The following is an 11,185-nucleotide window of genomic DNA, read 5'->3' on the forward strand; positions in this document are numbered from 1 at the left end:
AGTAGTCAAAGTTGATTGAGTATCTATCTACCAGATTCATATATAACTTAGCATGGCAGGATGATGGCCCCACTTAATGACTTAAACATAAATTAATGAGTGTATTATCCTTGTGATAATAGTTAAAACATTTTTAAAGGAAAAAGCTACGCACTCCATTTTATTCTTCTCTCCCTCTAAATTTGTATGCATTTGAAAAATCAGTTTGCACCAACTCCAACTTCTCTCGATTCTTTTTCCCTCCTCATAATTTTCATTCACTATAAATACCGATTCCCCATCACAATGCTAACGCAATCAGATCAAGTCTCAAACCTTCTCCTTCAACTGCTACTCTCTCATTATTCCCCTTCATGGCCAACTCTGTGAGCTTTCTTTTGCTTCTTTCTTTACTAGCCTTTGCTCCCTGCTGCCTCTGCACCAAGAAACTAGGGGGGTTCCTGTACCCGCAATTCTATGACTTTTCGTGCCCGGCAGCTCAAGAGATAGCCAAGTCCATCCTTGCCAGAGCATTCCAGAAGGAACCTCGAATCGCAGCTTCGCTTCTCCGGCTTCACTTCCATGACTGTTTTGTCAAGGTCTCTCATCTAGTTTTATTAATTTTTTATTTTTCTGTTTCCTGCAGTATTTGAAAACACTTGACTAAGCAGACGAAGAAACTAACCACTCAACTAATTCAAATTGGTTATCTAGTTTTATTGATAGCATTTGGCTTCTGTCTTCTACCGAAACCAATATATTTTTTTGGCTCCAATCTTAAGAAGTTTTTTTCTTTGTGTCCATTGTCTCTATTTCTGTTTGAAACATTATTAATACTATATAATATTTTTTAAACTATATATTCTTCCTCAAATGCGTGATTGATGGTTGCAACATTGCATACGCAGGGATGTGATGCTTCAATATTGTTAGACAGCAGCGGATCCACGGTGAGCGAGAAGGGATCGAATCCTAACCGTAACTCAGCTCGAGGATTTGAAGTGATTGATGAGATTAAATCCGCATTGGAGAAAGAATGCCCTCAAACAGTGTCTTGTGCTGACATTTTGGCTATTGCTGCTAGGGACTCAACTGTTATTGTAAGTTTGTAACACTTCCTTTTGCTTTCTAGTTTCTACACTCACATTTATATACTATTTCCAATCATTTCAGCCTTGTTATCAATTAATATCTCCATTAATTTTTATTTATCAATAATTAATTTTTGGTGAAAACTCATATCTAGTTTGACTTCATATGAAGCTGTTAATTAAGAATCGTTAAATAACAATTTAGTTAAATATGTCAAATTATTTAACAGTTTTCAACTAACAATTTCACATAAAAATAAATTTATGTGAGTCTTCACCTTAATTTTTTTAAAACTTAAAATATATAGAAGTAAAGGTTACTTGAACGTTCCATGTTTTTTTAAAAAAATACATTTTTTATTCCTAATATTTTTAAATTTATTCATCAAGATATTTTATAATGTATTCTTTTAAATGTATGATTGAATTAATTATGAAACATTAGGAAAAAATAGAAACCATTTAAATTTTGAAAAAAAAATTAAGTCTTGTGGCAAACGTCAAACCTTAAAAGTAAAAGATATTTTTGTTAAATTATAAACAATATATAAACTAATTTTTAGTATGTACATAATAATTTAAAAAAAATGACATTTTTATTCATTAATTTGAAATTTTGGTATATTTGTAATTCAAAAATGTTATAGGTACGAATTACTGATGTTATCTATATATTTTATACGAATTATTGAATTTATAATTAATTTTGTGTGGATATATATCATGATTTTTATTTTAATAAGAGTCGTTCAAGAAAATCATTAATTATTGCTACTCATTTTTGTACACAGAGTGGTGGACCAAGTTGGGAAGTACCTTTGGGGAGAAGGGACTCTTTGGGTGCAAGCCTAAGTGGCTCCAACAACAACATTCCTGCCCCAAACAACACATTCCAGACCATCCTAACCAAATTCAAGCTTCAGGGGCTTGACATTGTTGATCTTGTTGCTCTGTCTGGTACACTCCTTCAACTTATCTAATTCTTTTGTGTATTATGTTAACCCACGGATAATTGAAATTGTTAGGCTATCTATATCAAGTATCAACATATGCTCTGTATTTCAAAAGTTTAACTGCATAGTGACACATGAATTGGTTCTAATATCTAATACAAACCATAGTTACATGAATTCGCCAGTTAGGTACTGTAGTGTGTATCAATTCATCCGTATCGCGTACTAATTCATCTACCTACCAGAACGTTATATACTTATATATATATTTTTCAAATAAAATATTTTACATATAGCGTATTGTATACCGTGCAACTATGATACAAACATAATATAATTAATTTATGTGTAATTGTTATAGGAAGTCACACAATTGGGAACTCTCGGTGCACCAGCTTCAGGCAAAGGCTCTACAACCAAACAGGCAATGGCGTTGCAGACTTCACTCTCGACCAAAACTACGCATCGGAATTGCGAGATCGGTGTCCAAGTTCCGGTGGTGATCAGAACCTGTTCTTTCTAGACTATGTCAGTCCAATCAAATTTGACAACAGCTACTTTAAGAACTTGCTTGCATACAAGGGCCTTTTAAACTCTGACCAAGTCCTCTTGACAAAGAACGAAGAGTCTGCAGAGTTGGTTAAGAAGTATGCCGAAAACAACGATATTTTCTTTGAACAATTCGCCAAGTCCATGATCAAGATGGGAAATATTTCTCCTCTAACTGGGTCCAGGGGAGAGATCAGAACCAACTGCCGAAAGATTAATGCTTATTACTGAGACATTATTGATTTTTCATTGTCGTATAAAGCCACTTGTGAAGACTGCACTTTCTTTGTTCTTTTTTCATTTATTTTCTTTTTTTTCTTGTGAAGATGTTGTTCTTCTCATTTATGACAGATGATGAAGCAACTACCCTTGTTGCGCTGTTGGAGAAACATGTGTGTTGGGTTATTTAGAATTTTGATTACATTCTTTTTCGTGGAATTTGTGTGTCGGCTATCCAGTAATCATATATCTACATGTAAAGAAATCATTATCTTTTTCACTCTCCCGTCAATCAAATTGTGAGCAACATAACTAAACAACCTTATTATTAGATGATTAATTATTCTTTTCAGACTTAAAAAAATTGAAACTGAACTACGGAAAACCAGAAATAAGACTTTTTTTCATAGTGTTTCAAAAAGAAACCTATTTAGAGGAGAAAAGAGAGAAGAGTAGGCCACTCATAAACCAATTTTCGTAGCTATTTTTTCTACCTTTCCTTTTCTGAAATTGCAGCATATATAGGTAGTTTATTTTAATACAAATAATGTGGAAGGGGTGTGATTTTCTACTTGTTTGGTAGTTGCAATGTTGTTTTTGTGCTTGTCCTTTCTGCTCTATACAGGATTTAGATGGGTGTACTATTCAACCGGTGTGTTCTAGGAAGCGCCCCTTCGGAAGGGGCGTCCCACTCGTCGCTTGTTTTTTGATTTCGTGGCATTATTGAAAATTAACACGTGACGGTGTACCTGACAGACTCGCGAAATGAGAAAAAAAGAGAAACCTATAATGATGGAGATCCTATTTTGTGTTAATTATATTTGTTACGGAAGTATTTGTGGTAGAAATATGATATAGAAGTATTATATGGATAGCATTTAAATATTTTTTGGTGAATAATATTATTTTTTTTGTCAGAAAAGATGACATGTTTAGCTGGGCTTTGTAATTTTTTTTGAGTTGGGCTTTCTAGTAGGTGGCTGCAAAAATATTTTTTAATTGTGATGTAGAATAAAATTTTAAAAGTGGATTACCGAAAAATAAATGTTTGAAAGCGTTTGGTTTCTTCATGTAATATAGATTTAAATTGATGGTAGATTCAAGAAAAAAAAAATTGATTGTAGATTTAAATTGATTGTATGTGGTTCTGATTAAAAAAAAAAAATAATTATGCTAGGTAATCAAAAAAGGTTCTGCCAACTCTTGTTAGGCTGGACTTCAAAGCCCATCAAACAAAAAAAAAATACACCTCAACTACTCAAATTCACCATAATTTAGAATTACATTTTACCACTTCTCTCTACCTTTTTTTTAATCACCGCCATGCTCAACACCACCATTGCTGCTCCACACGAAGGCCACTGTCGCCGCTACTCGGCCTCCACACACGGTGCACTGGACTTCTAATAGCAGTATTTTTTTAATTGGGCCGTGTCTTTTTTATGGCTATGTCTAATGGAAATGTCTTTGTGGATGTGTCTCCTTATGCATGTGTCTTTTAGTGGAGGTGTCTTTGATCGAATTGAGAAGGTGGAAACAAGATAGAGGGAGCGCACTGCAGTGGACGGCGACGATGCAGATCGCGAGGGGGATGGTGCCGCGGTGGTCCTGCGGAGGAGAAAAATGTACATGCAAAGCGCACGTTGCGACGACGGAAATTGGTTGCGGAGGACACCGGTACTGCCCAGAGGATCGTCGGGGTGGAGGCCGCGGCAGAGCAGACGCAGGCTTGGCGTGGGTGCGAGTGCGGTGCGGATCAAACGGCAGTGCGACGAGAGAGTGGCGATGTGTGCGGCGCACTGTGGAGGCGGCGATGCGGCGGTCTGCGCGATGGGAGCCGGGAAACTTCGGAAGCTACAATGTGGAGATCTCGTGATCGATGGGAGAGATGAAGACATTTTAGGGGAGGTTACTATTGCCTTATTTGCCTAATCCTTATTATTTGAATTGAAATGTGTTTGATGTTGTTGAATATTCAAATTTTAATTTTAAAAAATTCAAAACTAATAATTATTAATTAGAGTTGTTACAACTTGGCTGATTGTTTCTTGGTTCCCAATACTTTTTCAAAAAAAAAAAAAATTGATTGTATGTGGTTAATTAAACCCTAAACCTTGAAACCCAAGTTTCTCCACCATCGTCGCAAGGACGGCCGGCGTCTGTCACGCTCAGGCATCACCGTCATCGGCTAGTCATCGGCTCCTCTTCGTCATTCGACAAACGCACCTTCTCAGCATCTCCCTCAACCCTTAGTTCGTAAGCAAAGCAAAATCTTGTCTGCTGCCGTTATGCTCCGTGCAACCACCACCGCCTCACCGGCGTCTTGGCATATGCTCAAACCCGCCGTCTCTACTGTGCGTTGTCTACGCTCGTCTGCGCTCGTGTCATGTCCTTCCATCGTCGCACAACTCGTCTGGCATCGTTCCTCCATCGAAGGCTCCTCTGCTCTAGTTTCGACGCATTCTACCATCCTTTGTTCCAGTTCCGCCGTGCTCGTCTCTCCTCTGCTCCAGGCCAATTCTTCTCCAGTTCTATCTCGTTTAGCCCTCCGTCGTGCCCCGTCACCTCTGTGCCCTAGAAGGTAGTTTTACTTTTTTTAATGTGATTATTATTTTAATTGGTTTATGATTGCTATGTTGTTATTATTGTGATTTTTCTTCTTGAATTATTGTTGTTATTACTGTGGATTAGGATTGTCGATCATGTTCTTGGTGATTATGTTATGTTGTTGTTCCGGTGTCCTTATTTTTTCCTCGAATCATCACTATTTTAGATATCTTTGTTTTCAGGATTTGGTTTTATTTCTTGGTCGGATTGGTGATCTGAATCTTTTATTTGGAAGTTGATTTTTGGTGCTTTCTTTGTCAAGTTGATTGCTACTTCAACTGTAGGGGATTGTGAATTTTTTTTAAGCTGTGATTAATCGTTCGTTTTGGGATTTTCACTTTCCCATTGATAGTAGTTACCACTATGTGTATAGAAATTTAGCGTTTGATTGTTTGAGCATATACATATCAAATTATTATTTTTGGCAATGGTGATTTTGAGATATTTCTCAATTTGTTACTGTGTTTTAATTGTTCTTATTAGTGTTGTGGTGTTGTTGTGTGTTAATTGTTATTGTTGTTGTTATTTTTAGTTCATGTTGAGGTTGTTTTTATTATAATTTGGGGATAAGTATGATTTTGGTCTCTAACGTAGAGACCGAAAATCGATTTCGTCCCCAACCTTTTTTTCGCTCCAAAATGGTCTCCAAAGTTTCAGTTTGTTTTAAAATCGTCTTTCGGATAAAAATATCCTTCTTCCTTCACCCCAAAATCAACCAAAATCAACCACCACCACCACCACCAGAACATAAGCCACCACCACCAGCAGTATCATCATGGTCATCATCATCATAAGAATTTTCTCCAAAATCAACCAAGAAATCCAAGCTGAACAAGAACTCACCACCATTATCATCGTGGTCATCATCATTATCAAAACAACAAAACTCAAAACAGAATCCACCACCACCCCCACCATCATCATCAACACCAGAACCCACCACCACCCCCACCTCAGAAAATTAGAACTCAAAAAATCAGACCAATCAAAACTCAGAACCATCAACAAAATTCAAAACTAAAATTCTTCCTCTTTTATTCTTGCTCTGCTTCTTCATCTTCTTTTAAAAAAATTCAAGCAACATGCACTTTGAACAATAATCAACAAATTCAGTAACAACAATATTCCAAATTCAAGCCAAATTCAGTAACAATAATATTTCACAAAAAAATCAGAAATTCTACCAAAAATCTAGTTCACAGAAAATAAGAAGAAGCGGCGGGCAGTGAGGGCGAGGAAGAAGAGCAGTGGTGGAAAAGAAGAAGAAGAAGCGGCCGGTGAGGGTGAGGAGGAGGAGCAGTGGCAGATCACAGGCGGCAGGGCGGCGGTGCGACGGTGCGGTGGTGCGGCGATTTGGCGGTGCGGAGAAGAAGAAGAAGAAGAAGAAGAAGAAGAAGAAGAAGAAGAAGAAGAAGAAGAAGAAGTGGTGGCTGGTGAGGGTGAGGAGGAGGAGCAGTGGCGGATCACAGGCGGCAGGGCAGCGGTGCGATGGTGCGGCAGTATGGCGGTGCGGCTTCCCTTCCCTCCCCCCTCCCCCCACCCTACCCCCCTTTCTTGCGCCCCAAGCCCCCCTTTCTTTCTCTGTATCCCTTTCTTTGCTTTCTTTTTTATTTTTTTATATTTATTTTATTTTATAATTTTTTTAATGAAGGGTAGTTTGGTAATAAAAAAATAAAATTGGTAAAAAGGACGATTTTAAGACAAACTGAAACCTTAGGGACCATTTTGTAGCGAAAAAAGGCCGGGGACGAAATCAATTTTCGACCTCTACGTTGGGGACCAAAATCATACTTATCCCTTATAATTTGCTATAACTTGTTAATAATTTATGTCTTATAATTTGCTATAATTTGTTAATTTGTTAACTTGTTGTGTTATAAATAGGTTTAATTACTCTGTTGGTCCCTATAGTTTCACGAAATTTTCAATTAGGTCCGTATACTTTTATTTCCTTTAATTAGGTCCCTGCACCAACTTTTTTTTTCAATTGAGTCCCTACACTTTTTTTTCCTTTTATTTGAGTCCCTGCACAATTTTTTTTAGTTGGGTCCTTATACAATTAAGTTAATTACTACCAAGAGGGACCTAATTGAAAAAAAAATTGATGTAGGGACCCAATTAAAAGGAAAATAAGTATAGGGACCTAATTAAAAATTTCGCGAAACTATAGGGACTAACAGAGTAATTAAACCTTATAAATATATAATTGTTCTTGTCTTTGTTTAGTTTATGACTCCCCTGACCCAATTAAAAGGAAAAAAAGTATAGGGACCTAATTAAAAATTTTGCGAAACTATAGGGACTAACAGAGTAATTAAACCTTATAAATATATAATTATTCTTGTCTTTGTTTAGTTTATGACTCCCCTGTGTAATTTGTCTGATTGATAATTTATATATATATATATTTGGTTATAAATAATATCAATCAAGAAGCACTTATTGTAACTTTGTTAGCTCACTTTTGAATTTGTACTTTGATGAATTCATAACATTTTAGTTGATGTAGTTCTATTTAATGTTAAAGTTACGTTAAATTATAAATACATTTTATTATATTTATTTATAATTTATTAATTAATTTATTATAAAATGGTTCTGTTTGGTTCAAAACTTTGGATATTGTTGTTTTAAATAATAAGTGTGTTATTGGGGCTGGGCCGTGAAACCCAATCCAAAGAAAGGTTATCATAAAGCACCTGGCCTCTAACCAATACATACATTGCAGGAGAAAAGATACACTATAGTAGTTCAAGCATGGAAGGCGCGATGCAACGATATCTTTTCTTCGCCGTGATGAAGGGCACTCGCACTGGTGTTTTCACGAGCTGGGTAGATGATAGGGAGCAAGTTTGTGATTTTAATTTCCCAGAAGTCTATGGCTTTAACAACTACTAACAAGCTGTGTTGGCCTTCAATGCAAGATTGCGGTACATTACAGCTGAGAAATGTGCAACTCTGGAAATGATAGGCGGTTCCATCGATGTTGTGTGTGGTCAGAAAGGAGGTTTGGAGTGTGGAAGTTTTTGTGGCTGTCCAAGTGTTTCTTGTAAGTGTGTTAGTTTTAGGTGATACCTTTTTTGAATTTATTGGAAGTTCGGTGTGAAAATGTTCTATTGTTAAAACAGGGTTTCTTTAAGCAGGAGAGATATCTGAGAGACCAAGGCCCGTTCTATGGCTTTACCATGGTGGTTCCTGGTGAACCATATGAGGTTGAATTAAATGCGAAGGGGCGATTTTCTATGGTGGAAATGGCTGCTCGCGAAGATGCAACAATGGAAATGCTTGGTCAAGTGCTTGATATCACCGGTAAGGAGATTAAAGACTATAATTACTCAAAAGTTAAGCTTTTTCGTGATAGTAACAATGCACTTTGGGATAAGGTCGGTCAATTGGAGGATGATTACGAGAAGCTTAAGGCTAGTTATGGTGCTGTAGTGAATGCTCGCATTGAAGATCAATCTCCATAATTTATGTTTGGTTGAATAAATTATGGTGTAGTACGTAGGACGAGTGTGGCTTAGTAAATTTAGTTGTGTTATGCATGGGATTGTAGACTACTTAATTTTATTGTAAGTTTGTGTCGGTGTTGAATTAATTAATGAAATTAGAGTTATGTTGTAGTAGTATTTGTGCTAATATTCTACTATGAAACTGGTGATATTGAGTATATCTTTTGTGTAGTGTTGAGTACTTTAAGATTTGTCTTATGCTCTTCACAAAATGTTGAGGTTAAGGTATGCTGCATTGAAAAGGGTGTTTGAAGGTATGAATGAATCAGACTTCGGAAGCATGTTTGTATTTGCAGTGGGAGGCAACCTCATTGAATGTTTTTATCATTTTTTATGAAATATAAAGGGAGCCTGTTTTGCGTCATTGTCTCGGAGATTTTATTGTAACTTGAATTATGTTACAGTGCTTTTGCGATTGCGGTGACACAAGCAAGTTTGGCATAACATAAGATTTTGTTTTCAGATCGATAGCTTTATGTGAGACTTGAAATTAAGAGTCAACTAAGAATGATTTCCAACCAACGTATTTTCATTAATGTTTACGCAGGCTTAAATACTAATAAAGGCTAATTCGTAGTAGTTTTTTAGGATGTAGACTTAAGCCTCACAATTAACAGTAACAAGTTGAAACTAATAAAATTCTAAATGGATTTTCAACTTGTAGATTTACCTTTTAAGGATGGCCAGGTAAAGCACCAACAAAGTAATGGCTAATAAGAAAATGGCAGCTGCATTAACAGATATGCGTGGAGGCTTAGTTCCCCATAATAATCGAGGAGCTTTAGGCAGAAAATCCTGTTGTGTTGGTAGTGGCGGATCGGGGCTAGGGTTGTGGCCATCAACAATTGGTGCATGAGGAATATTGAGCTAAGTGTGGTCTTGAGTAGCACTTTCTATTAGATTGCCTTGGAGGTAATCTTCAACATCCCATTCAGTTTGATCTCCCATGGTTTGGCCAATGTATTTAGCCCATGCTATTCTTGCATCATCAATGTTTCTGAAGGATTGGTATGAGTTACCACTGAACCCATCAACTTGTGCATGGCATGCTGGCCAAGTTGTATAAATTCTTTTTTTCTCATGAAAAACCACATAGACTTTCTTGTTTTGTCTCACCATGATGGGTGAAAATTTGATGCAAATTGTTTGTGGAATTGTCTCCCCTGGGGGACTTTCTGTTCTTATAAAGGATAATCAAAGGTATAGTTAGGTGGAATAATCAATGAGACAATTTAATTCTTTCATGGCTTCACAAATATCTAAATAAATTCGTTAAATAAGGCACCTTATAAAGCTACTAGGAAAGGTCTGCTTCGGTTTTTGTTTGTCTACATATGGAGACAAAAGATCTTAGCAACGAAGTATACTTTGGCGAGAAAAGATATGGAGGGAAAATCATGTTATATATACTATAACATAAACCGCTAGCATTGCAACCTTCACTAATTCATAATCTTGTGATAGTTGCACATGCAAACGTTGAAGAGGTCCATGGCCACTCCTAATAGGTGTCATTTTTGTACATGAATAATAAGTTGAGTACTGTTGCTACATGTAGGTAAATTAGGGTGACATTGTTGTTGTATGATGTTCTAGTTGTCTCCTTTGTAGGTTTCCTGAGTATTCACTTCATGGAAAGGTTTCTTCCAAGAGTGACGGAGATGGCAGCGGCGTTCTGTTGTCATCATAGCTACATGAGGACATGTCTGAATACATTCTTGAGAGTCCTCTCCCGAATGTTCTGAAGAATTCAACACAATGGAGGATGAATAAGGCAGACAATTAACAGTTCTCATGAGGAAGAATAGGAGGCTATTTCATACACCTAGGAAAACTGCATCAGCCCCTGCCAAGCGTTCTAGAGGAGCTTCTTGTTCTAAAGTGACTCGAGTAAGTTTTGTTCATGTCGTCGTTGTTGCTGCCTTTATGTTGAAGTTTCTCATTTATTGATTGTGGGACCTTGTGGCAGAAGAGTACGAAGACAAACTTCAAGGCTCATCACGATATGGACCTTAATCGGGCTGATACTATGCTATTCAAATTTTTGTTTTCCAATGGGCACCCTTTAGAGTAAGTTATGTGTAGTTAACCAAATTGAATTTTATTATATGATTTGTTAACACCTTTATTGTAGGCCATCATGAATCAGAGTATCATTTCATGTAGTGAGACCTTAGTTAGGATGTGCGAATATCGCCTGACCAGGTGTCAGATTCAATCTCTCGTTCCCGGCCGTGAGATTGATGGCAGGGTTGTTGAAATGGTTACGATGCGA

The 11,185-nt window shown here is 36.8% G+C and overlaps 1 protein-coding gene across 1 annotated transcript; it reads left to right on the plus strand.

Moving 5' to 3' along the window:
- Positions 1 to 282: 282 nt before the first annotated feature.
- Positions 283 to 3,071, plus strand: LOC112720341 (peroxidase 72). Its single transcript, XM_025771248.3, has 4 exons — positions 283 to 578; positions 888 to 1,079; positions 1,862 to 2,027; positions 2,385 to 3,071. The coding sequence occupies exons 1-4, from the start codon at positions 354 to 356 to the stop codon at positions 2,801 to 2,803; spliced, it is 1,002 nt and encodes a 333-aa protein (XP_025627033.1). The 5' UTR covers positions 283 to 353; the 3' UTR covers positions 2,804 to 3,071.
- Positions 3,072 to 11,185: the final 8,114 nt, after the last annotated feature.

The sequence above is a fragment of the Arachis hypogaea genome, chromosome 11 (assembly GCF_003086295.3).
Source record: "Arachis hypogaea cultivar Tifrunner chromosome 11, arahy.Tifrunner.gnm2.J5K5, whole genome shotgun sequence".
Taxonomy (NCBI): domain Eukaryota; kingdom Viridiplantae; phylum Streptophyta; class Magnoliopsida; order Fabales; family Fabaceae; genus Arachis; species Arachis hypogaea.

Excerpts from the sequence above, each read along its gene's own strand:
- LOC112720341 (XM_025771248.3), top strand. The coding sequence starts at position 354 with ATGGCCAACTCTGTGAGCTTTCTTTTGCTTCTTTCTTTACTAGCCTTT. Across the intron at positions 579-887 it reads TCCATGACTGTTTTGTCAAG|GGATGTGATGCTTCAATATT; the intron begins GTCTCTCATCTA and ends TTGCATACGCAG. Across the intron at positions 2,028-2,384 it reads TGATCTTGTTGCTCTGTCTG|GAAGTCACACAATTGGGAAC; the intron begins GTACACTCCTTC and ends TAATTGTTATAG.